At 40.3% G+C, this 25731-nt stretch overlaps 3 protein-coding genes across 4 annotated transcripts; 2 read left to right on the top strand and 1 right to left on the bottom strand.

The window, feature by feature from the left end:
* The first annotated feature begins 755 nt into the window (after nt 1-755).
* Nucleotides 756-2464, top strand: LOC124220430 (PRKR-interacting protein 1 homolog). Its single transcript, XM_046629304.2, has 3 exons — nt 756-889; nt 1025-1204; nt 1334-2464. The coding sequence occupies exons 1-3, from the start codon at nt 782-784 to the stop codon at nt 1682-1684; spliced, it is 639 nt and encodes a 212-aa protein (XP_046485260.1). The 5' UTR covers nt 756-781; the 3' UTR covers nt 1685-2464.
* LOC124220420 (HEAT repeat-containing protein 6) lies at nt 1352-6506 on the bottom strand. Its single transcript, XM_046629283.2, has 12 exons — nt 6112-6506; nt 5784-6032; nt 5480-5713; nt 4581-5406; nt 4211-4500; nt 3745-4086; nt 3436-3683; nt 3106-3325; nt 2949-3026; nt 2667-2873; nt 2466-2582; nt 1352-2388 (listed from the first exon to the last, which is right to left on the bottom strand). The coding sequence occupies exons 1-12, from the start codon at nt 6283-6285 to the stop codon at nt 2212-2214; spliced, it is 3162 nt and encodes a 1053-aa protein (XP_046485239.1). The 5' UTR covers nt 6286-6506; the 3' UTR covers nt 1352-2211.
* Nucleotides 6507-6528: 22 nt separating this feature from the next.
* Nucleotides 6529-23814, top strand: Gprk1 (G protein-coupled receptor kinase 1). Of its 2 annotated transcripts, XM_046629289.2 has the most exons (16): nt 6529-6967; nt 7123-7550; nt 18104-18180; nt 18333-18406; nt 18603-18704; nt 19022-19096; nt 19431-19492; nt 19602-19653; nt 20253-20444; nt 20573-20880; nt 21049-21223; nt 21309-21686; nt 21879-21933; nt 22053-22204; nt 22386-22478; nt 22695-23814. In XM_046629289.2, the coding sequence occupies exons 2-16, from the start codon at nt 7438-7440 to the stop codon at nt 22851-22853; spliced, it is 2067 nt and encodes a 688-aa protein (XP_046485245.1). In that variant the 5' UTR covers nt 6529-6967; nt 7123-7437; the 3' UTR covers nt 22854-23814. The 2 variants fall into 2 exon arrangements, with proteins under 2 accessions (XP_046485245.1, XP_046485244.1); XM_046629288.2 differs by having other exon boundaries at nt 6529-7550.
* Nucleotides 23815-25731: the final 1917 nt, after the last annotated feature.

The following is a 25731-nucleotide window of genomic DNA, read 5'->3' as shown; positions in this document are numbered from 1 at the left end:
TTTCGCTAAATCTCGATTGTTGAGCTTTTTCATTTTTGGGAAACCTATATCGCACAGATGTTACGTCGGAACGATTTAAAACACAGCACTTTACTTTTCTAGGCATATTAGCTAACAAACACTTCAAAACACTTTTTATGTAAGAGCTAACAGAACGAACGCCTTCAATCAACAGGTAGTGTCAAATGTACCAAAATGTAACATGGCAGCGGCGTCACCAGTTGCACCAGTGTACTGCGAATCTATAGACCTGCGAATTGACTGCGACCGTGGTATTAAAATGCGTGCCGTGGTTGAAACAGTACTAAACAGGGAACCAGCTGGCCTGTGGCCTTAGAGCATGTACAGTATCCTTTCAACCACGGCATCTCTTTTAGCGCTACAGTCGCTGCCAATTCGAAGTTCGAAGTACACAGGTGACCCCGCCGCCATGTTACATTTTACTATATTTAACAACAGCGAACTGTGCACAGGTGACAGCGCCTCGTCAAAATTCATCGAGGAGCGAGCATCAACTCTTTTCACAAGTGTTCTACCTGCGAAGAACAAAGATATATATTGCAAAATTAGCTGAGATCTACCGAAGATCACATTTCTTCGCATGCGAAGAAAACTTCAAACGGATCAGTGACGTTTAACGTGAGCACGGCTACGTTCAAATGTATTCGGACGTAACCTCAGAACTGTTACGAACGTCTCGACGTGAATAAATAGTATTGGCTATAAACAGAAATTGGATATTCATTTAAAGCAAGTTTACTTGTACATAACTACGGAAGAAATGGCGGATGGCAGCAAATCAAGTGAAAAACAGGTTGAAAGGCCTATCGTAGCTAAATCAGCCGTCGATTTGCAAAGGTTAAAGCTCATGAAGTTGATGAAAAATCCTGTAAGTTAAGAATTACACTTTTATAGATGAATATCGTAGATTTTCTTAGTTTTTTTTTCCAACAACTTACATACTGAGAGTTTCGAGAATATTCAGAATGTGTAAATTTTAGTCATACCATTTCTCTGTGCTTAGGACAAACCAATCTTACTGCCCGAGAGACCTAAGTCCAAGAATACTCCAACTGTACCAGAATTTGTTCGAAATGTAATGGGCAGCAGCGCTGGTGCAGGAAGTGGAGAATTCCATGTGTACAGACACTTACGCCGCAAGGAATATTCCCGGCAGAAATTCATTCAAGAGAAAGGAAAGAAGGTCAGTGTCAGATTTTACAAGGAAATTGTATTCTATGGGTATACACATTTTCTTGTACAGACTCTAATGAAAACTATTTGAAACGGATATGAAACTTTTCACAAATTACAAATTGCTATTTTATTACAGGAACTTTTGGATGAGGAATACCACAGGAAGTTGGAAGCCAATAAGGAAGCAGCGAATGATGCAACAGCCAAAAGGCGAGCCAAGCGGTTGAAAAAAAAACAGAGACAAAGGCAGAAAAAAAAATTAAAGCCTTCAAACCCTCAGAACAGCCAGAGCGACGAAAGCGAGCATAGCGATACACCAGCCGATGACTCAGGTCCTGAAGAAAATATTGTGGTGAAAAGTTATAGTGTTACTCCAAGTATGAATCACAATTCTGAAAAACTCGACAACAGTGTTGACGGTTACGAACGTAAAGAAAGTTGTGAGACTGAGGTTTCGACAAGTAAAATTGAAAGTGATAATCATTGATAACGTATATACATTACTACAAGACAATGTATAAGTTATTTACAAATGGTATGTTTATTTTGACATGCGAGTTCCAGACCAAATTTATCATCCTGAGCATAACTGTTACAAGTAATCGACTACAGATAGATGATAAAGAAAACATTGTAAAATGGAAAGTCTGTTGTGTTACTGTGGCAGTAATTATTGGTTACTAACTTTAGTAAAAGGTTGATAAGTTTGTACGATGTTCAGAAGGCTGGATTTTTCAGTAGTTTATAAGATAAACACTTTAAAATTTGGGGCGGTTTTATAAAAGTTCAATTCCTTTACCTGGGAAACATTTCCATCTGTTTAAGACCCATAGACGTGAAAGAATTGCGGAAACCTTAGACTGTGTTTTATCATTACTCAACAAACCTACCAACTGTAGCAGATCTATCCACTCTTTTGGAATAACATTCGATCCACGTACAGGCTAGCCTGTAAAATATTGGCTATAGTAGGAACTTCTCAACAATTATCCAGGATTAGTTAAGATTTCATGATCAATAATTCATCGTTGAACTAATATCTAAATTGTCATAGCAGTCTGAGCGTTCAAAAATTTTAATCAATGCGTTGGCAATTTGTCTTTCTTGTGATGTGGCGGCGTTTTGAGAGTATTTTATCATTTGCTCCTTTGCTTTAATTGTATCTCCAGCTTTTTCGGGTAAAACACGTTCCTAGAAAATTAATAACAAAAAATAATGTGTAACTGAGTATTAATAAATGGCAAGATCTAGTCTTTCACTGGACGTACTTGAAACTGTTTCATTTGAACCGAAGTATCATCGATGTGGTCTTTAATTTCGTCCCACAGGGCTGGCAAGTCTGAAGCCAAAGTGTGAACAGCCAGATGGCTGAGGGTAAGGCAGAGCTAGGAGGATCACGTTGATTGGTTGATATATTGTTCGATTGCGTTGAGTATGTGATTAATCATGGTTAAAAAAAACCCACAAACCTGTTGGACAAGTGTGTCACGATGAGAGTACTCAACATAGCTGGGAACATGCTGCGAGTTCTCTAAAGCCGACACAACGCTTTTCCACAGAAGCAATATGTGCCTTCCATATGATTGGCAAACTGAAAGGGCCCATGCAGCATTGGTACGAACTTTGAAATTTGGACTGAGACAGACTAGGCTACATAGAGCTGGAAATACCTGGTCCTATTAAGAAAATTGCGTCGTTTTATTTTCACGATCAACTCACTTTTTACTTCCCAGAAGATTCCTTGCACTTACCCTCCATGTTAATGGGAGAATTCTGTCTGGATGATGACTGAGCACAAACCCCAAAGCGCGACACGAATTCCATCTCACCTAAAGTATCGGAAAGTTTGAAAGTTATTATTACTTTCACATTTCATCTGTGTTTTTCCGTGTTCCTATCCGAGTTCACCTTCATATCATTTCCTGTAATCGCACAGTTTACAAGGGCATCTAATCCCTGCGATGTATCCCTCAAGATTTGTTTATCGGGACACAGGTACAACGTGCTTCCTACTGCTCTGACAGCATTACACTTCACTTTGTCGTGATCTTTGGACGCTTTTACACTAGCTTGATGAAGCCGGGGTAAAACATCTTCAAGAGGAATCGGTTCAACGTCATTGTTTCCCCTGTAGTATAAGAATTATTCTTTCGATTAACATACATCCAATTGCGTTTTGGAAAACGATTATGTAAGAAAGTCATAAATTAATCGAATAAGTATAAAAATACTACTAACTCCTGTCGCACCAAGCAATCACAGAGATTTGCTAACGTCCATGCAGCTTTTACTTTCACCCCAGGATTCTTATCACCCAACGCAGAACAGACAACATCAACCAAGTCCATAAGAAAGCCTACATCATCTTCCAGGGTAGGCAATTCAACAAGCATACCAAGCGCTCTAAGGGCAGCTGCTCTTACTGCACTTTCTTCATCACGCACAGCTCCAAATAGTGTTGTTATGATCATTATGCTGCGTTCTCTCTGCAGTACAGTATTGCCGAAATGTAAAGGATAATATTTGTAAAATGAATTTGTTACTTACTGACAATAGCGACAACATATCAGAGCCAATATTTCCCAAGCAGTCGCAAGCAGCTTCTCTCAACGTTGTTTGCGAATTTTGAGCTAGCTTAGTGACTGGGTTGAAAACTATATTCCAAAACGTTTGTCCATCCGTAACATTTGATCCAGAGTTTGCTATGCACCCAGCTATCGTTTCGATCACGCGACCTGCGTGTAACGCCACAGGTGTTTCTGGCTCAGAAAGTGCCGAAACTAAAGCAGTTGCCACAATTTCTAAATGTGGGAAAACTACAGTTCTTGCATTAAAAGCTAGCGCTCCAATCAACTTTACCGAAGCCAATCGTACCGGAACACTCACAGCCTGAAAGAATATTTTTCTGTATACTTTCGGAATGAGAGTTACTCTAATCGGATAAAAGTATATTCGTTGTAAGCTGCTAGGCAACTAAAATTGAAAAGCAAAAATGCCTAATACACGGACTTACTTGATTAGATACGTTTCTAAGGCACGCGTAGAGCAGCGAACTGATTTCCTTGTCTTGTGTATTTTCGTCACAAATGTAAGCGGTATCACTCTCTTCATCCTCGATATTTTCAAACTCAAATTCATTTTCAGTTCCAGTGTCACTGGGAGTATTGAGATTCAATTGTGAAAGTTCTGTATCTGTATCAGACTTTGTTTGCTTTAGAAGAATGTCCAATATCTCAGGAGTGATTGGATCTGACATAGCCAGTGCTTCGCAAACGGACAAAGCCGCGACACGCACGGTAGGATCTATAAGGGAGTTGATTAATAATTGAAGAAACTAAAATTACTTGAAAAAATAATTCGTACTATTTCCTTCTTACGCTGACCTTTGTGAAAGACTTGCAGCCTGCAGTTCCTTATCAATTTTGTAGCTAAGCCTGGCTTCAACCGGCTATAAGGCGTGCCTTGCGCCAGGGCAGCAGAACATTTTAAAGCGTGTGTCAAAACAGCAATGTTCTTTTCTGTGCTTAGGAGTAGGGACAATGTGGAATGCATTTCTCGAATCATGGCGCTAACAGTCCCAAAAAATGTGATAAAAGAAGACCTCTCGACATCTTCGGCATGCATTAAAAACAGTTTAGCTCCTAGGAGTAGCTCGGTCAGGGCAGCAAGTGCGATTTGCCGCACTTTGGACATAGGTTCTTTCAAAATGCATCTTGTAAGCACTCTGGCGTCGGCTCTAGAACCACTGGCAACGATTTGTGGCCAGTAACCAAATATTTCACGACTAGGCGTGTTTTGAACAATAGAATTCAGCAATTGCAGAGCTTCCAGACGTACTCTAGACTCCATATGTACAGGACTCACATTTTCTGTGTCAGATGTGTCGGAATCACTGAGATACTTATTGCTGCATCCTTTTATTTGTGGCAAAACATTGTTTGGTGATTCAGAAGTTTCTTTTTTAGGCTGTCTTCGGGATTTCAACTTTTGGCTTCTGATATTTCTTCCTCTAGGTATCGAGTGCGATGCTTCTGGCAGGTTCATAGCAGCCGGTCGTAAATGGTGAGCCTTCATATGAGGGCAACCCTTGACTCCGTGTAACATAAAACTCTGAACGATACCTAACATCTTTCCAATCATGTCTGCACTTTTTATAAGACTTTTATCAGCAACTATACAGCGTAGTATTCGCAGCGATGAACCTATAATCTGAAATTTGTAATGCACTTCGTCGTTTCAGATTTATCACGATAGTCATATTCGTTTAAATTGTTTGTCCCACCTTGTTATAGTGCTGTTTATTCTGACTCTCGTAAGATATGGAAGAAACCATATCAATGACAATATTTTGAATGCTTTGTAGAAATTCAGAAGATATTTTAGCTCCGTTACTTTCTTTACTTGCAAGAATGGCTTCTAGGCAAGAAATAGCTAGAAATTGTGTCTCTGTCCATTCACCAGTCACAGCCACAAACTTAAGAAGCAAGCCTCCGTTTCCCAACAGATTCCTGAGATCCTGAACAATGCAATAATGTAGATTAGAGGAAAGATACTCGTATCGACGTTTGCTAATTTTAGATATTTACTTGATTGATTATATCAAATGGTCCAGTGCGCAGTAGACTCTGCAGAGCAAGAAGAAGATCGTCATATGCCGTGTGATCGGCAAACTCGAGACATTCCAATATCCATCTTTTGCAAGCAATGAATGTTCTCCCGTGAAATCGTTCACCGCATCGCCCAAGATTCACCAACAATTGGCTGGTGTTTTTGACGAGGTGTAGTTCCGACGGTTGGACCACAGAGCATAATTGGTTAGTCAGAAGGAGTGTTGCCTGTGATTCAAAATTTACTTACACAGTGCAGAACTAAGAAATCAGGAACAGGGGGTCAGCTTAGGTTAGGGTAACTCACGTTGCTATCAAAGACGATAGGAGTGTTGTAATTTACTTCGTTTATCTCGTTTAGGTACGAGTTGACCAGTTTCTTGTCGCAACCCCTCTCCTGGGTGACTGACAATAATTTTTTCGTCAGAATAAGAAATTTGACAGTAGCGTCAGAGATTGACTGCTCCTGTAAAAGCGCCATGGCGACAGTGAATTGACAGGATAAATTACCAACTAGGTTCTACGGGTTCTACGCTACTAGCCGAGCGAAATGGCTCCTGGAAGATGCATTTCACCGTCACAGGATGACGCCCGCAGCGGTTGTTGGCAATCGTTCGATGTCAGGCAGAGACGCGCGACCGCGTTATACAGAGGTGATTGAATCGGCCAATCAGGGCAGAGGGTATCGCCGAGCGAGGCAAGAGCCAAAGACAGTGGAGAGTCGAACTTGGTGGCTGTGACTGGCCGCTGACTGTCAGCGAAGAGAGGAAAATCGCGAAGTTTGGGAGACGGAGACACGGTAAATCAGTGCTGAGTGAGTTTTACCGTGCCAGATTGGTGCGTGGGACCGCGTAGACGTCAGTTTCGCAATGATAACGTCGCCTTAGCCAGGGATAACCCCGATTCCCCGGTACCCTCGTGTGTAAAATGATATACGTAGCGAAGAAGACGCGAGTGAGCCTCGTAGCCGCGTAGCCCTGAGTTCGGTACTGCCCGGGTAAATAAACCCGAAGGGGATTGAGTGAGCTGAAGTTTGGTGGTCCTTTCCATCGAAATCGTCTCGGCTCCCGGGCGGGACGGACAAATCACACCAAGCCGAATGAACGAACGTTTCGAAGACTAGGTGCCTGCATAGATCGGGGATCGAAGAAAGTGATACGGGTGTGAGTGTGTCGAATAGAACTATTTTCAGGGACCCGTACGTACATACGTGTACGGTACGTACGGAGTGTGTGATACGTGCGTTGCTGCGATGCCTGTGTCGTCGGGGCGATAGATGTGGTGTGAGGAGGTGACGAGAGTAGATATTATGTTGTAGGATAAAGAGAGCCAGTGACTCGGATCGTGGGAGGTGCAGCAGCTCCGGATACTCGAGGACGGCGTGCAGCGTAAGAAACCCAAGTAAAAGTGTGTTGTGTGCATTCGTCTTCGTCGACGTCGCCCTGCTTGCCGTCTCCGTTCCGTCGCTGCAACAGCAGCGTTCGTCCGTCCGTCCGTGGCAGGTTCAGGTTGACTCGACTGGTAGCTCGAGCTCTGAGACACTAGCATCCGAACAAACGACGGAAAAAAGGGGGGGGGAGAAACAAAAGAAAAACGAAAAATAAAAAACAAAACAACACCCGAATCAATCAAAATGGCGGACCTCGAGGCGGTTCTCGCCGATGTGAGCTACCTGATGGCGATGGAGAAGAGCAAATGCACCCCCGCGGCGAGGGCGAGCAAGAAAATCGTCCTGCCGGACCCTAGGTACATACTCCCGAATTTACAGATCCCCTTCAACCTTCTTTTGTTTTCATTTAGTATTATTTTTCACCAGGTTATGTGCGTATATCGACTTTCTTGTCCGCGGGACGTTCCCGTTTCCGCTTCCTGCCTCCTCTCATCCCCTCGTCGCCACCTCCTACTCTTTCACCCGAAAGATTTCGGAGATCGCCCACTTTTCGACAGAGGAGCCGGACGCGCCTGGCTTTGGTGAAAGTGACGATGAATAAAATGATTTATCATAAGAGATGCAAAAGCGCACAATGGTATTGTTTACAAACAAATAACGCCGTGTCGTTGCAGATGGGGGCGAAAGAAACGCTCTCGCGTGAATGAATTGCATGCACGCATTAAGGCCTTCCACTCACTTGTATTTACGACGCGCTTGCTATTCAAACCTACGGCTTTGATCTGCCTCGACGATACACGCAACACGATTAACAGGTGATGAAGGTCGGGGCGAGTGTATCGTCGTATCACCCTTGCCTCAGATTGTTCCCCCCACTTCTTTTTAATTAATCGACGTATTACGTGACGCGGATGGAATATCAATGACGATATGTACGATTGAAGGATGAGATGTGAGAGAAAAAGCGATGGGGAATAGTAATCGTTAGACAATTTCACGTTTTTCATTCTACCGTGCGTAAAATATTTAGACAAAATATAGGTAAAATATACCTACAATTTGTAGTCGTTTATCGTTTTCGTTAAAATTAAATCATTTGTCTTCTCTCTTTGTCTTTCCTTATAATGCAAAGCTATTATTATTGTACAATGTTTTTCCCCTATCCGGCTTAGGCAAATGCGTCATTACCAATGTACGTAAACGTGGTTTTTGTCTTACGGTCGTAGTGTGCGTATCTCGACTTGACCACATCACATTCGTGATAATATGTTCACGCATCCTGCTGAGATTAGAAATCGCACGAAATACAACAGGAGACTTAAGAGCATGTAACAGCCCCACCTTTGCCGACCGAGCAAACTCACCCTTTTTCTTCACGTATTAAATAAATACTGCACCACGCTAACCAAGGAACGCTAGGCCGTGCGCCCAGCTGATCGTGAGAGCATCATTTATTTACGAAATTATTGTAATTCCTAATTCTCGTCTAACGGTTCATTTTACACCTCATTCTTTTCGAAATGGTAGAAACTATCTCAGCTGTACACTTTTTGGCCTTTGAAATGCGCGAAGCGTGGGAATAATGACAGGTCTCAAAAAGCCACAAATTTTTGTAACGATTTTCGGATTATGAGTAATTTTCCTATAATTTGCCACGTAAGTGCGATCCACAGTCGAAATTTGAACCCTCTCCGTCCATTTGTTTATTTAATATACGAAGAAAAAGAGTGAGTTTGCTCGGTCGGTAAAGGTAGGACTGCTGCATGCTCTTAAAGCTATAAGCAGCTATAAGCTGGCTGGTTGCGAGCAACACTAGCAAGTTCAACGAAAACATAGCTATAAAAAAAGTTGCGAGCGGTCGCCTATCAGGCAACTTCGGTATAAGACGCGCTGCATGTCCTCATTTCTTTTTTCTTCTTTCATATAATATTATGTGAAATTATTGAAGGAAAATATGTAGTTTTACTTGGTGAATTATAAAACTATACAAAGAAAAAGAAAATTTTACTAACAATCAAATGGCAAGATGATGAGACGCTATTATTTTTCGTTGAAAAAATCATCCACAAACTTGATTTTCATCGTTTACGCTTTACTTACGCACATTGTGCACGTGACTTAATGAAAATTTGGCAAAAATTCAAAGACAGACCAACAACCGAACGAACGAGCATGTTTTCAAACTAAAGCTATAAGGAATCTGTGAATCGTCGGCGCGACTAAAAGGTATAACGAATTGCGCCGCTTTACGGTTAAACAGATTTACAGAAAAATCACACCGTGTTTCACAATACGATGATGTAGAAAATAGTGCCGAGTTATAAATACATTTGCATATATTTACAATGTAACACGTTTATCGTACGTACGCGTCTCTAGGTGTGTAGATATACATGATGCATCAACACGCACGCTTAGCTGGCGGTTCGTTTTCAATCCCTAATTTTACTACCATGGCAATTGCCATTTAAACGACGACAATGCAGGTAATAATAATGCCAGCGTGGTGTCTGATGTCGTAATTATTTAAACACGGTAGTTTAGTTTATTTTTCAACATTTCTACTCGTTTTATGTTTCGCACATGGTTAAATGAAGCAATTATACCTTTTTTCTACAATTCGATTCGCAACATGACGAATTGGGGTAAAATAAGGGAAGAAAATCACTACACCGAGTATAGTCTGGTAGAAGAAGGACTTGATCAACCGAAAGTCACATCCGAAGTATAAATATTATATATCTGTCTTTGAAATATAATATTATTACACAGATCCGGTTTCACTGGCACTGACGAGGAGAAAGAGCGAGACAGTGGTTTAGGAATCCTTAAAAACTTGTCCGCTCCCCTCGTTACCCGAAACGTTGCCTGCCTCGTCGGGGTTGTTAGGAAAATTCTCTTCTCCCTGTAGTCAGAATCTAATTAGGACGTTGGCTAGTACTGTTGTTCTTTTTTCTTCCTCTCGTTAATTAGTTGAATGCCATTAACTCCGCCGTTTCGTGCTGCTCTGCGAGATAGTAATGCTATACACATAAACCCATGCTGGACGTGAACTAGTCCGATATAATTTGGCTGTTGGTTTTTCTCGTTTTTCCTTTTTTTTTTATACAGTATGCGTATATGTTTTTGTATACATACTTACCCCCCCGTGTAAGCTCTTATTCAAGTTTTTACTCTGATATGCAACGTGTTTTTCTTTCTTTTTTTTTTTTTTTATACACAGGATTTCAAAACAAAAATTTTTCAAAACGCTCAGGCGGCGATGTAGAATACTCGAAATCTGCAGAAATGGCAGAAGGGTAGTGAACGCGGAACGGCCGGCTCTTACGGTAAACGATGACGCTAATTGGTAGTAATTTACTCAATGTCCAGAGATCGGGTACTGAAATAGAATTTCGGTCGTCTCTGTACCGCGATACACGTCCGACGGTTTATTCGTTTACGATTCACCGTATCGTACGCACGTTATTATGCATACAACACCTATAACGATATGAAAATAAAAGAGTTTTGGGAATCAAAATTATTACAAAGTCAATTGACGCGACGATTTTGCTCGCATACAGACGCTGAGCATTCAAATTATGAAAACCTTTTCGATTCGAATTTATTTCCTCCCATGTATCCTGTGACATGTGGCTTCCGACTACCACGGGGAAGAATGAAAATAAGGAGAATAGGGGGGGGGGGGGGGGAATATAATAAGAATTAATGAGAGAATAACACGCTGCGACGACTCGTATTGCAGTACGAATCATGTAGTGTATACACGAAACGAGTAACAGTACACGATTTTATACAATTCCTCCATTATAGTATACCTGTAACAATAACAACTGTGTTGGATAACGTTCAAATGATACTTTCGTTGTATTTTTGTTTCCAACGGAGCGAAAGAAAAATCGATTCGACTTTATAACAAATATACTGTGTTATTATTGTTGGAAAGAAATTATGGTAACAATACAAGTATGACGATAATAATAATAGTAAATATTACAGGAAATTTTATTTTTTATTATTTATGTGCGAAAATCAAACAAGACCAGTAATAAAGCTCCACCTAGATGCAGCCTGCGAGAAAAGTGAGCGAGTCGATAAAACGTGACGGAACGAGAGGAAGAGACTAAGAATCAAAAATAAAAATAAGGTTATAAAGCTAAAGAAGATTTAAAAAAAAAAAAAGAAAAAAGACAACTGACAAATAGAATACTCTGCAGCTTTTACGTCGAACCTTGTCTTGCCGATGGTGATGCTGATGCTGATGCTGATGCGAGAGACTAAGAATAAAAGCTTATGTTTGCGTAGTAAAGTAAGCATCGTGAAGTTTTAAGGTGTAGAAGAGAAGAGAAGGGAAGAGGAGTGGAGATGATACTAGGGAAAGAAGGGAGGGATCTTTGTGCAAGGGAACCGCGACCGCGTTGATTCGTTTCAGTGGTTCTCTACTCTTTATACACCTTCCTTGGTCAGGTTCAGTATAATACCTGTGTTATGTACACACCTTTTATACGAACGTCCAGTCCAACACATGCACTGATGTACGTGTACAGACGGAAGGATGCAGAGACAGGTGTAGGTGTAAGTGTAACGTGACGTGGCCGCGACATTTCCTCTCCCTCTACCCTTAGCGCCATGTTTATCATGTATGAACCGTCCACAGGACCACCGCCGCTGTAAGAAGACCGAGTAATGATCACGTTGCAGCGTTGCTCTCTTTCTCTCTCCTCGCCTCACCTCGTCGTCGAAAGTTTCCTGCGAAAACCTCGTGGCTCCAGAGACTACGAGGACGAGTTTCCTCCTTATAGGAGTACATGCATATACAATATGTATATATACACACATATATAGATACATAGATATAACGCTGCAGGGTTTTCTTTCCGAGTACTGAGAATCGATCTTCTGGGGTACGGGACGTAGATGTGTGCATACGCGTATATATGCTCGTGTTGGGAGTTGAAAGAAACTAGGCGGGGGAGACGAAGTTTTAAAAAATGAAGAGGGAAAAAGAAATTGAAAGAAGGAAGGCTGAACCGCCGCCGCCGCCAGGTGCATCTCTCAAATGTTGCAAGTTTCGCATCGTTCTACTCCCACTGAAACGGCAAAGGGAAACGATATTTCGTATCCCGCCTGTATTATAGGTATAACTATATGTATGGATGTGCTTTCTTTCCCTTCTTCTCTCGTTGTCACTTAAGTTTTTAACTTACGACGAGAAATTTCATTTGACGGACGGATTGGTTTTCTTGTTCATCTTCTTCTTCTTCTTCTTCTGGTGTTCGCGTCCAAACTTTCAAAAGAATTCGGAAACTGGATAACATCTGCAGTATATCCTTAGAAAAAGACGAATAAGCTAAATATTTTTTACACGATGCAGTACAAGTATGTTATACAAGACCCTAAATTCCCGATGTTACGTTATTACATTACTAAAAACCATAAAATCAACGCTGCCGGTGGCTTGAGGACTTTCCAATCGTCACTACACGCGTCTATATATATGGCTGTGATGTTCTTATACGCGTCAAAAAATTAAACGCGATGATATGCTTGATTATTCGCTGACTTTAACTTCGATAGGTTTTTTTTCCTCCTCATTTGAAACTAGCTAACTTGATGCCAAGTCTCGTTATAAAAATTTATACTCGCTTGAAAAGATACCTGTAACTATATAATACATGTATATCTATACAGTAACATGTAAGTGTATAAGTATACGTTACAATAATTAAGTGTGCCCCATTGTATGAATGCAGTGCGGCATGCATGTGTATTATAAAGACAAGTTCATCTTACGAAACTCTATACGCAATGATCGTATAATTTTACATATTTTTAAGATGGTCAATTTGTGTCACGCTCAAGGCTCACGTGAAAATCATTGCGATCAGTCTCGCGCGCTTTTTTGTAACTATAAAAGCGAGGAGGCTGTTGTTCTATACGATCTAGCTAGTTTACGCCTCTCTGACGTATCTGGAAATCGTGCCTAATACCTATGTGTACAAAGTATTATATATCAATGATTTTATTCGATGCATTTGATTTATTTGAATTTGAAAAGGCAACTTGGAAGTATACGAAATGTCATTTATTTATACCAGATACGTTGCATACTTTTACCCGATATATTTTCCGCAGGGTTGTTACGCTCTTATATCGGTATAGAAACTTCTCATTGATGTAGACACCCAGGGTGCAGCAGCTGCGGCAAGAGGAGGGTTTAATACGATACCGTATATAACATATAACTGCAGTTGCTTGTAAAATGGCCAATTGAGTTTACGATTCTACCCAACGACATACTCCATACATGTACGTGTATAACATACTTGCAGAACAGTATAATTGCCGGTAGTAGAAGCCCGCCGCGCCGCGAGGTAGAGGAGGAAGCGAGCGAGGTTGCGAGGTTGCGAGGTTGCGGTATTGCGGCGGGCAGCCAGCAAGTCAATCAGATAAAACGCTATCTGGAACTTCTCCCGACTTGCGTCACTCGAGCTGCGGGGAACGAAGGGAAAAAGGGACGAAGTGAAGAGGGGTGATAAAGCGAAGACGACCATAACCGGGCCCTCTCTCTCTCTTCGTATTACACCTCTACCAATGTATGTGTACATACATACATGTCCAGATAGACGAATCGTATATGATACGTTGCGCACCTCCTGTCATCCTGTAATATCCTACTACAACACCGCTACACCTGTGTTAGTAGGATAGACGAGAACCGTTTGACACGCACGATGTACAAACAATAGGTTATTGGTATATTAATGCATGGGTATGGATACCTATAATAGGTATATATAACGCCGTCGCGTTAGCTGATTGTCAGACACAATGATCGAGGAGGGATATGATGCCGTCGCTTGGCGGCCACGTGCCACTCGAATTCTGCCCCCTACCTATAACGATATACGATTTATATATACACTTGACCGCAGTGATTCTGAGGCGGCTAATTTTTTTTAGTAGAAACGTTGATGTTAATAAATAAACGTATTACAAGCTAATATTGTAATATGTCCATCATATAACATCAATGTTTCTACCTACTTAAATGTGTTTAAAACTTCCCACAATTTCGGTTCATCAGAAAATGGCGGCCAAGGTGCAAGGCAGTAACCGGACTCTGTCTTGTAGGGATTCTAGGCCGTCTGCTATATAGGCTCGATCACGGAGGACGAGGGAAGGAGCCGAAAGTCCGTAAAACCAAATTGGGCCAGATATTGGCATAGAGTTATTTAATACAAGACACCACCGCACTGATCGCACTTGATATTCGGTCCTTTCTGAAAACACAAAATAGCGTTGTAAAAATGTAAATACACCAACCTGGACGTGCCGGCATCTCTATCGGTTGATCTCCAGATTTTTCTGGCACTGCCACAGGGTTGAGGGGTGATTGAAATCTAGAAGGCGTTAAATTTTTTGTCCCGTTTAATAGTTCATTGTGTTCAAGATTCTCAATTAGAATGTCTTGTTTTATACCGGGTAGGTATACATTAGGTACGTGGCTGAAAAATGGAGTACAGATAGAAAGAGATGTTTAATACTGATCAGGGAGAAATAATACTGATAATAACAACAACTCAGGTTAGTCATTTTACCAGCGGTCTGATTCAGTGTTGCCAACGTATCAAAAATCAGAATTACTGCGGCCAGGCGTACGTTGCGACTAAGCGGACTAAGCCTATGCGGTGTAAGGAAACCAACTATGAAACGGCGAGAGGAATCCCCTAAAGATCAATTTTATGTCTTTACTGTACAATTATTGGCGTTTACGGTGCTCGTTATGTAAGATATGTTGTCTAGAACTGCCTTCATTTCTACACCGATGTTGCACCGACAAATAGATGCTGAATAATATTTGTTCGTATGTCGAATTTGAAACTGTAGGTGGTATATATAGGCAGAAAATGTATTCAGGCAGCGCTGACTCGATTGACAAGGATAATAAAATTCATGGCAAGTGCAGCATTATACGGTTTAGTGGCAGTTATAATCAGCAAAACCGCGATCGTTGATAATTGATATGATAGCAGTTGCTGATTAATATACTTTCTCTTAAAAATAGGAGTTATACCGATTCTATGCGGAATCTGAATCGTCCGTATCTTTCTTCGCCGCGCCGTTGTGACGTCTACAATATTCTTGGAATTCCCTTTACGTCATATACGTATATACATACAATGCTGCACGGTCTCTTTTTTTATCTAATACACTGCGCCAAACCGGATTCGGAAGAAGTTTAATTGTACGAAACAATCAGGCGCGGCTAGTAGGTACAAGTAAAAGTCATCGTCCTTGCGGATTTTACGTAGATCATATACGACGAAATTGAAAAATTCTGCGGTATATATAATCGCATGATTGCATGTAATGAAGTGATTTTTAGAAGTGTACAACTGTAACAATAACATGTATATGTATTATATACTAGATCTGACGATTGTAACAATTCTCTCATCTGGTCTTACCATACACGTGTTATAATGCATTAATTTTTACTTTATATTTATTTTCGTGTACATAATACGATGAATGAAGCAACGTAAGGAGGGAAAGAGAAGAACAAAATAAAGTGCACGATGAAGACAACCGCAATTATTCAGCTGTTGAGGCAGGAAGAACTTATTTTTCTCTTTTGAATATTGTCGTCTTTCATTCAAACTCCGAACGTTAGGTATAAGTAGGTACATATGTATATATAACTGCTTTGTATGACATGGATTATACGTACGTATATATGTGTCAGTTTTCGACCGATCCTCCATTTTACAAGCTTCTTTCGTTGGTTCGTTCTGGTCGGTTCTTCATGCGTTCCGTATAAGCGTTCCGACCTCACGGTGAATGGTTATAACATGTTTGTTGAAAGTAAAAAGAATTCATTGATGCGAGGGGGGCTACGGAAATAGATGAGAGAAACACGTGCCTCATTGTCGGTGGTTCTCAACCTGTTTATGTTGAATCATAGGAGAAACATTTCGGAGAAATATGCAAGAGCTGACCGAATAAGCTTCTGAAGAATTGAAGCTCTAAGAAAGAAGAAGAGAAATGTTAGAATTAATCGTATAACAATGTTTTACGTATTACTTATTATGAAATAAGAGCCTCGGGAATACGAATCTTTGCAGTAATTGTACAATTTGGCCATGTTGTATTATTGAATGTGATTCGTTGTTATACTTATCTCGTTATTGCCACATCTGTTTCTTCTCAATTGCTCTTATATCGTCGGTTGCTGGCGGCTGCTTCTACTGCTGCTATTGGGCCACGTCCGGCTCTCGATTCTTCGCTACTCCAAAATTTTCTACAACTAAATCGCACAGAAGTAAAAAAGAAAGATACCAGAGGAGAATATATATGCTGCTCTGAGACTCAGATTACACAAGAGGATATGAGAATTGAATATACGTCACGTAATTTAGAAGTCGAAAACGGATGGTGGAAATGCACTCTCGAATGTATAATGTATTACAATAATAGCGAATACTAATCGATCCGCTAACAAAACACAGGCACGTACATACGTACATACATACATACGTACATATACCTGTAATAAAGCCGGAACGTATCGGTTTTACTAACGATAAATAAATTATTCCATCGGTCCGTAGCTATTGAGAATCGGGTATAATAATAATACAGGCAGAGGTTTGCGTTCTATCACTTTACAGTGATAACGAGAATCGTACAATACGCGCTTTGCAGCCTCGTTAATCAATATTAATTACATTGCCAATTTCCAACATGCTCCGTCACATTTTTATACCACTGACAATATCGGCGGCCTCATGCAATCAGGGACGAGCAGTCGGGCAATGACGCTCTTCTCCTCCCATCTTTATTACTACGTTTATCTTCTTCTTCGTCTCTTCATACACGAAACTTTTCTCCTCTTCCCTTCCCTCTACACCCTCCAGCAAAATAATGGAACAGTCGAAATAGCTGAAATAGATCCGTTATCTTCAACTCTGATACCTATACCCAATACATAAGTAATTGGTCTATCTGAAGGCTTATAAAGAGCCGCCGCGAACTTGCCACTTGACCGAAATGCGTCATAGTCAAGTACCGATTGAAATATACTCGTGTATAACACATATCTATATTTACAACTTACACGCATTTACCTGCCATTGCACTGTAAACTATTTCACACAGTGGCTTAGATATTTTTCATCGACGTTGAAAAATTTGCAATATATTCGTATTCGCACTCTTTTACAAATAACAAACAATCAACGATGGCGATGCAATTCGGATAATATTTTTTATCTCACGTGCTTATAAAGTGGGGCATTGCGTAGCGATTCAGTGGGATAAAAGTGAACAATTTCATATCAATGTTGTAAAGATACGTTCGCGTATGCGCCGTCTACAATTACTTCACTTTTGTCCCTTGAGAGATTACTTTCGTCCCTAGGGAGAAGAAATTGACCATTCGCGTCCCGCAAAACTAACACGCAAAGCTCCACCACTTTTCATCAACTTGTTATAAAAACTATCGTGTGTTACTCGAGTCAAAAGTTGGCGGTTGCAACTCGTGTGATTACCGCAAACATCACAATCGCCAACTTTTTTCTCGTCACACAATTTGCTATTATACGTTATACATACAGTAATGTTCATTAATGCCTTAGGCTTCCGGCTAACTTGTTTTCGATCTGACAATGAAACAAAATGCGAGCTCGGGTTTACACGAATTATGTGACAATGACTAACGGGGTGAGAGATTGGCAATCATTGTAACATAATTCGTATAGAATGAAACTCGCATTTTGTTTCGGATCGAAAACAAGTTAGCTGGAAGCCCAATGTATTAATGAACATTACTGTACCTACAGAGCCTTACGATTTATTACATAACATCATCTAAACATTGAGATATTTTTGTTTCTCTTTTCAGTGTCAGAAGCGTCACGCACAAGCATCTTATTAAAAAGAACGAAGTGAACTTCGACAAAATATTCAATCAAATGTTAGGTATGTATTGTTGTGTACGTTGTACATGTGCGCAGTCAGTAAAACAATTTTATTTCAGTTCTCGGATAATTTTATTCCGCATGCATGACCAAAGGTATGAAATAATTGAATTGATAACCGCAGGTGGTTCTGTTTTGTTTGTGTTTTTGCAGGGTATCTTTTATTCAAAGACTTCTGCGAGACTGTAGCGGAGGAACCAATTCCGCAACTTAGTTTTTACGAAGAGGTGGGTAATACTCACCCTGCTTTTTTGTACGGTTTATCTACATAATTAGTTGAATAAAATAACTGACCTATATGTATCTAGACATACTTTTAAGAGAAACCACATCGTTGTGATGTCTGATTCATTCATTGACATTCAATAATGTCACTATACTGCAGACACGTGTATGTATGAAATTTTTACCGTATTTTCTCAGATCAAAGCGTATGAGAAGTTGGAATGTCCGGAAGAGAGGAGAAGACTTGCTCGGGAAATATACGACAATTTCATAATGAAAGAATTATTAGCTCATGCGCACGTAAGTAGTGTTTCGTTTTCTTTTTCATTCTTCATACTTTTGCTATTGTAATGACAAGAATTAAACAAAATTCATGAAAAGGAAGAATTTGTGAAATTTTCAAGAAACAATTGTATTGATATTAATTTTCACGAAACAAAAGTTCAAAATTTGTCAACTATTGCCGAGGAAAACGGCGGTTATAACGAGATATCCACCAGATTTATATTCATTTAAAATGTGAACAAGAGTTTTCCGAGGCAATAACGTTCACCAGGATTTAATCTAGAGTTAACACGATAGTGTAAACATGTTTTGATTTATTGTTTATGTTTCAGGAATACTCGAAAGATGCGGTAGCACATGTACAGAAATATCTAATGAAGAACGAGGTTCCAGTTAATTTATTTGAGGTGCGTAAGATATATACATTATAAATATACCTATACGTATTTGTTCAAGGCTGAAAACGTTATTCATATTGTGTGCTCTCGGGTTTAAGTAGAAAAGTCTCTTAAAGTTGGGTCAACATTCGTTCTCTTTTTACGTCTTTGCCTGCAATATCGGCGGAAACAGTTGTACATTCGAAAGATCATTTCTCACTCTGTGTACGTTTACTCTGAGCTTTGCTTGTTGTTTTTAGCAAAGCCTGAGCAAAGACTCGATTTTTTTGGACTTAGTTTTATTTGTCACCGACTTTGATTGTACGAATCGCATAAAGTTATTTACAATCTGTGTATATTTCAGCCGTACATTGAGGAAATCTTCAACCATCTGAGGGGAGACCCGTTCAAAAAATTTTTGGAGAGGTAAGCCTGTCAGTAATAGAACCGAGCTTAAATGCTTCAATTGCCATTGCCTCAAACACACACACACACTCTGATTCACTCGAGTTTGGACTAACGTGAAAACTTTCAGTGACAAGTACACACGTTTCTGCCAATGGAAGAATCTCGAGCTGAACATCCAGGTATGAATATAAAACAATCCTATTCTATATTATATAATATATTATATTTTATTATGCTCATTCCTACAACTAAACATTCGTTGTCTTTGGTCTCTTCCCCCTATTTTCCACCAATAATTAACAATTATTCGTATTTATTTTCATGCATATATATGTATATATTTCTTGCCATTCCTATCAGATTTAAGGATGAATTTATTACTCACTTGAAAACCGTGTATTGATTGATGTGTGTAAATTATATTCTTTCTTAAACTGAATAAGATGTAATAGCAAAATAACGCAGCAAGGTATTTGATGCGAAAAGACAGCTACTTGCAAGGTCTGCATATAATAATCTTCCTAAATCGTTGGCTTTATCGTCACAAGTAAAAAAATTAAAATCTCTGTGGTAAATGACTGTGCTGGAAAATAGCAGGTAGAAGAAAAGTGTTTTTTTTTTTCAACAATTTTATTTACTCACATTTGCCACTTTCCACTGTGATTTTATATTTCTGTCGGTTGTGCGATTAATTATCTCACCCAAAGCCCCGCTTTGTTCCTCACCTGCATGCGGTCACCTTGCATGCGACCCTACATCTAACTCGGATTTTTTACAGCTGACAATGAACGACTTCAGCGTACATCGAATTATCGGGAGGGGGGGATTTGGGGAAGTTTACGGATGCCGAAAGGCGGACACTGGTAAAATGTACGCAATGAAGTGCCTCGATAAAAAGCGTATTAAAATGAAGCAGGGAGAAACATTGGCCCTTAATGAAAGGATAATGCTCTCGCTAGTCAGTACTGGAGTAAGTCTGCAGTATTTTTGAAGTCATTTTTCCATATCTGAATACAGTTATCAAGGGCTTGCCAGCCGATACTGATTCGATATTTTGCTCAGTGACAACTTTAACAACGTGAGAAATTTAATTTGCAGGTCGATTGCCCGTTCATAGTCTGCATGACATACGCCTTTCACACGCCGGACAAATTGTGCTTCATACTGGATTTAATGAATGGTGGCGATCTTCACTATCACCTTAGTCAACACGGTGTTTTCAATGAACCCGAAATGAAATTTTACGCAGCTGAAGTGATCCTTGGTCTGGAACACATGCACCGCAGATACATCGTATATCGAGACCTTAAACCAGCCAATATTCTTCTTGACGAACACGGTCACGTCAGGATATCCGATCTGGGACTCGCCTGTGATTTTTCTAAGAAAAAACCCCACGCCAGTGTGTAAGTTTCAAGTTTTCACGATCCTAACTAGATTTTCTGCAAACGCAAACTTGTCGGAACTCAGTATCCATGCTTAGCAATGTAGAATTTACCGAAGAATTTTAAATATGTGCGCGTTCAGTTACAGAAGAGCGTTTTTGAATTCATATTACCTGTTTCACGTTTCAGCGGCACTCACGGCTACATGGCGCCTGAGGTACTTTCGAAAGCAACCCCGTACGACTCGAGCGCAGATTGGTTTTCCTTCGGTTGTATGTTATACAAACTCCTGAAGGGTCACAGTCCATTCAGACAGCACAAGACCAAAGACAAACACGAAATCGACCGCATGACACTGACTATGGTTGGTGCAAATAGTGACGTCACGTTACGTGTCCAATTGAAACGTTGAAATTCACTTGGGGATTACCCGAAATTCTTATTTTCAGAATGTCGAACTACCAGAAACTTTTTCGCGGGAGCTGCAGTCGCTTCTAGAAGGTTTGCTGCAAAGGGATATCGACAAGAGGCTCGGGTGCCGAGGCGGTGGGGCAGACGAGCTTAAAGAGCATCCATTTTTTAGTGGAATCGACTGGCAGCAAGTGTATCTTCAAAAGTATACGCCACCTTTGATACCACCGAAAGGGGAAGTTAATGCAGCTGATGCTTTTGATATTGGGTCTTTCGACGAAGAGGATACCAAAGGTATCAAGTTGACAGACGCCGATCAAGATCTTTACAAAAATTTCCCTCTCGTTATATCGGAGAGATGGCAAGCTGAAGTAGCAGAAACTGTCTTCGAAACAATTAACAATGAAGCTGACAAGGTATTCAAATGTTACTTATAAATCATTATTTCAAATTGCCTCTTAAATTTTCATCCAATTACCATTTTAGAGGTGAAGATGTCTGCAGCAATGCATAGAATTGCAGATTTCTGATGTACTAATTTAATACGAAATAACATATCACTTTCCCCTACTCCACGTATACCTTTCTCTTTTTACTTTATTTCCTAGGTGGAAAATAAACGTAAAGCAAAACAGAAGCTGAGGTTTGACACCGATGAGAAGGGTTCGTAAGATTTTAATGTGTAATTTTTTTTTAGTTCAATTTTCTTCACCTTCTACAGCCACGCATATCAGTTGATGTATAAATTTCATCATCAAATAATCGAACGATGTGATTTTCAGAGTCGGATTGTATACTGCACGGGTATATAAAAAAATTAGGAGGACCCTTTGCGAGCGCGTGGCAGACTCGCTATGCTAAATTATATCCAAACCGATTAGAACTTCATCCAGAATCGACGACTAATAAACCCGAACTTGTCTTCCTGGATCAGGTAATGAAGTTCAATTAAGATTTTTCTTCATTTTACAATAACTAGGCGACCGCTAGATAACTCTGTCACTTGATGATGTGCTGAATCCACCTTTACTTTCACCGATCTTCGCATAGTCAAATGAGTCTGCTTTATCGCGTCAAAGTCAGCAATTAAAACATAAGTTTCTCTATGATTTCAGGTGGAAGAAGTAGCTGCTGACTACCAACACGTTAAAGGAGAACAGTGTATAGTAGTTCGTACTCGAGATGCGAAAATTGTACTCACTAATCCCGTGAGTAAATCTTTGCTTTTCCAAGAGTAATTAGATACGAACACAACAGTAATAATAAATAATAATCATCAATGTGAATTTCATAAATGAGAGAAACACTGTTCAAATTTATAACATTACCTACTTTCAGTTAAGTCAGCATAGAATAGATATCAGGTGAAAGATCGAGAAGAATGAGCTATCAAAATTTTTACTGCTCTTTTTCTACTCGTACAGGATGAAATAGGATTGAAAGAGTGGGCACTGTCACTTCGGTCTGCACACAAATGTTCAATGGAGTTGCTAGGAAACATGGCAAAAAAAGCTGGAAAAATATACGGCACTGAACGTGAGGCGACAATCCAGCAAATGCAGCGTTCTACAAACGGAAACTAGCCCTTGCCGTTGCCGGTAACGTATTGTCATACTTCAGTTCCACTGCTAAGCAGCAGCAGCAGTAACAGCACCAGCGACAACAACAACTTTTTTTATACTAATACGAGGTGAAAGAGCTAGAGCGATGCTCACTGGTATCGAGGACAGTGTTAGACGGGATCTGATCCTCTTACCTCAGACTCACTCAATCACTCACATCCCCCCGTCTCCCGCCCTTCGATTCGCCCTTCGTCTCCCAAAATTCCCAAAACTTGTACGGCGTGTAGCGCCGCGCTGTATAGAGACTCTAGCGGATAGCCTCGCACCCACCCCTTGCCCCCTCCCCATCGTCCCGCCTCTCGCCAATCACGAACCCTGATTTAAACTACACGTAGGGTTATCGGTATAGGAATTCGGGCGCGTAGCGTGACGTCGTTATATTTGTACGGTAGCTATAATACTTATGTATGTGGATGGCATTAGCGATTAGCGACTGAGCCATGCACATCACCCTCTATCCCGGGTCCTCTGTCCTAAACCAAGTATCCTCTACCCTCCCCGATCCGATAGTGTATTAATATTACTACGAAACTTGTATTATTGTATTAATTGAACCGAACTGTACTATTCGTTTACTTAATTTATTTACTAATACAAAAAAAAAAAAAAAAAGAAAGAAGAAAAGTTTTATATTACCTTAAGATAGCAAACAATCCATTGTCTATTACGTTGTTATTACTATTATTAATATTGTTATTATTATTGTTTTATCCATGGTATTTCCATCAACAGAGAAAGGGAGAGAAGAAAAACCCATAGAAAACTGTACCAATAATAATGATGATATTATTAATGACAATGATGAAAAATGATAAAGTCGTTTGTATATTGGTAGGAAAATTGAATATTATTGTTATTACTGTGTACCGCTTGGGCAGACACGCGCCGTCCGCCTTGGCAATAAAAAAAGATGTGCGATGAACGCAAAGAATTACATGCATCAAATTATTTAATTTGATAAGGAATGAAGAAAAACACTCTCGAAACACGGGCCCAAAACGTACCTAGTGAATTAGGAATTAGCGAGAAATGTGAAGTAGAAATTAGAAACGCGGTTTACCCTCGACTCGTATACCTCGTAACAATAACGAAATACACATTGAAGGAAATGAATGTCAACAAAAAATTCAGAAAGAATGCGTGGAATAAATGATTACCGATTTGTGTTTGAATACGTTGTGTTGCACTTCATTTACTTGTAGCCCAAATCTGAGAAATCATTGTGAGTTATGAATTGATAATGTTATCGGGCTTGTATCTTCATTAAATATTATGTTCTAATTATTGATTAATTATCATACTTGGTGTTGGCACACAAACATGTCGGGCCTCAATTCTAACACAGAGAGGTAGTGTATTTTGATGCGTTTGACATTTATTACCTCAGTTTTTATTATTCAAAGTTAGATTAGATTCTTAAATCCAGTATGAATGAAAAATATGAGTAACAATGCCCTTGCGTTTTCAAAACTCTTACAACGTTTAAGCTGTGATTTTCGCTTCTGCAGACAATCACGAATTTCAATTTGTAATCTTTGAGTGATGAAAAAGAAAGAAAAAAAATGGGAAAGGAACTTGGTTCTGATTGATTTTTCTTGGCTTCGGGTCTGCACAGTTTTCATTAATTATTATCAATTTGTTATACTGTTACTTATGGAGTAGTATTCCGTTTATAGGTGAAGATAAGTTGAAAAAAGAAATCCGAAATTCTGGCAATTGATCGATAATGCAATTCGATTTTTTAATTATATTTATCACCTAATCTAACTCACCGTGAAAAAATATCATCGATCTTTAACTTCTCTAATATGAATGACAGTGCCCAAAAATTCATAACCTTATCGAAATCAAAACGACTGGATTTCCTTGTTTACTGTCGATTTTCTGACTACTGATTTTGCTACTACGAGGGAATAAATTAGTTACACTGTTTGTCGCTAGGCGCACGTGGCGTACGGAGGGCCTTCCCAACAACTAACCGTTCTCGGAGCAAACTCGCTCAGTCACCCGCCCGCCTCCGAAGTCGAATCGTAAGTGAGCGTTCCTGCGCCACTCGAACCGCCGATTATCGCGCGTACTCGCCGCCGCGCATGCGCGGCGCTGACGCTCGTCGTTCGGCCGTCCCTTCCGCTGGAAGGTGCTGAAACCACGCGTCCCAGGCAAGCTTATCTCTCGTAGGCTCCTACGGATTCTTGGCCAGCTCGGTGACACCGAGTCGTTTGTTCGCATTACAGAGCTCAAGGGTCACCGAGAGCTTGGCGGAGCACCCCTCCACGCTCTCTCGCCCCCGTGTCCCCCGGGATGACTTATAAACTCGACTCTCATTTCCGTGACGCGACAAAAAAGAGGGTTACACTGAGTTAGAGGTTTAATGCTTAATACAGAATAGGGTGGTAGACGGAGAACAAACAATTTTATTCATTATGCTCGAACGACGGGCTTACGTGAATACCAAAAACTATATAACGGTGACTCTGTCCCGAGACCTATACTAAGAAATAAAGAAATAAATTAAGAATTATCTGGGAGGTGTTGATTGGGCACAGCGCATTTGTGTAATTTGTATGCGACTAGGCAGGTGCATCATTGAGATGCGCGTGCGATAGCAGGTACGAAGCAAGTGCTAATCCTATTAGGTGGATTGGCTTAGAGCAGGTGCACTTGTATTTCGAGTGGCCGACTTGACTCAACCTTACAGGCTGTCGCGCATGTAGTAACGCGTTGTCAGTTGCCGTTCTGAAGCGTATTAGGCGTACCACGCGATGCATATCTCTGGTTACAAAGGTTCGATAGAATTCAACGAGACATACGAAGAACTGATGGAAACTCAAGGAAAAAA

This window comes from Neodiprion pinetum, chromosome 5 (genome assembly GCF_021155775.2).
Source record: "Neodiprion pinetum isolate iyNeoPine1 chromosome 5, iyNeoPine1.2, whole genome shotgun sequence".
Lineage (NCBI taxonomy): Eukaryota > Metazoa > Arthropoda > Insecta > Hymenoptera > Diprionidae > Neodiprion > Neodiprion pinetum.
This window is presented reverse-complemented; position numbering and strand designations above follow the sequence as displayed.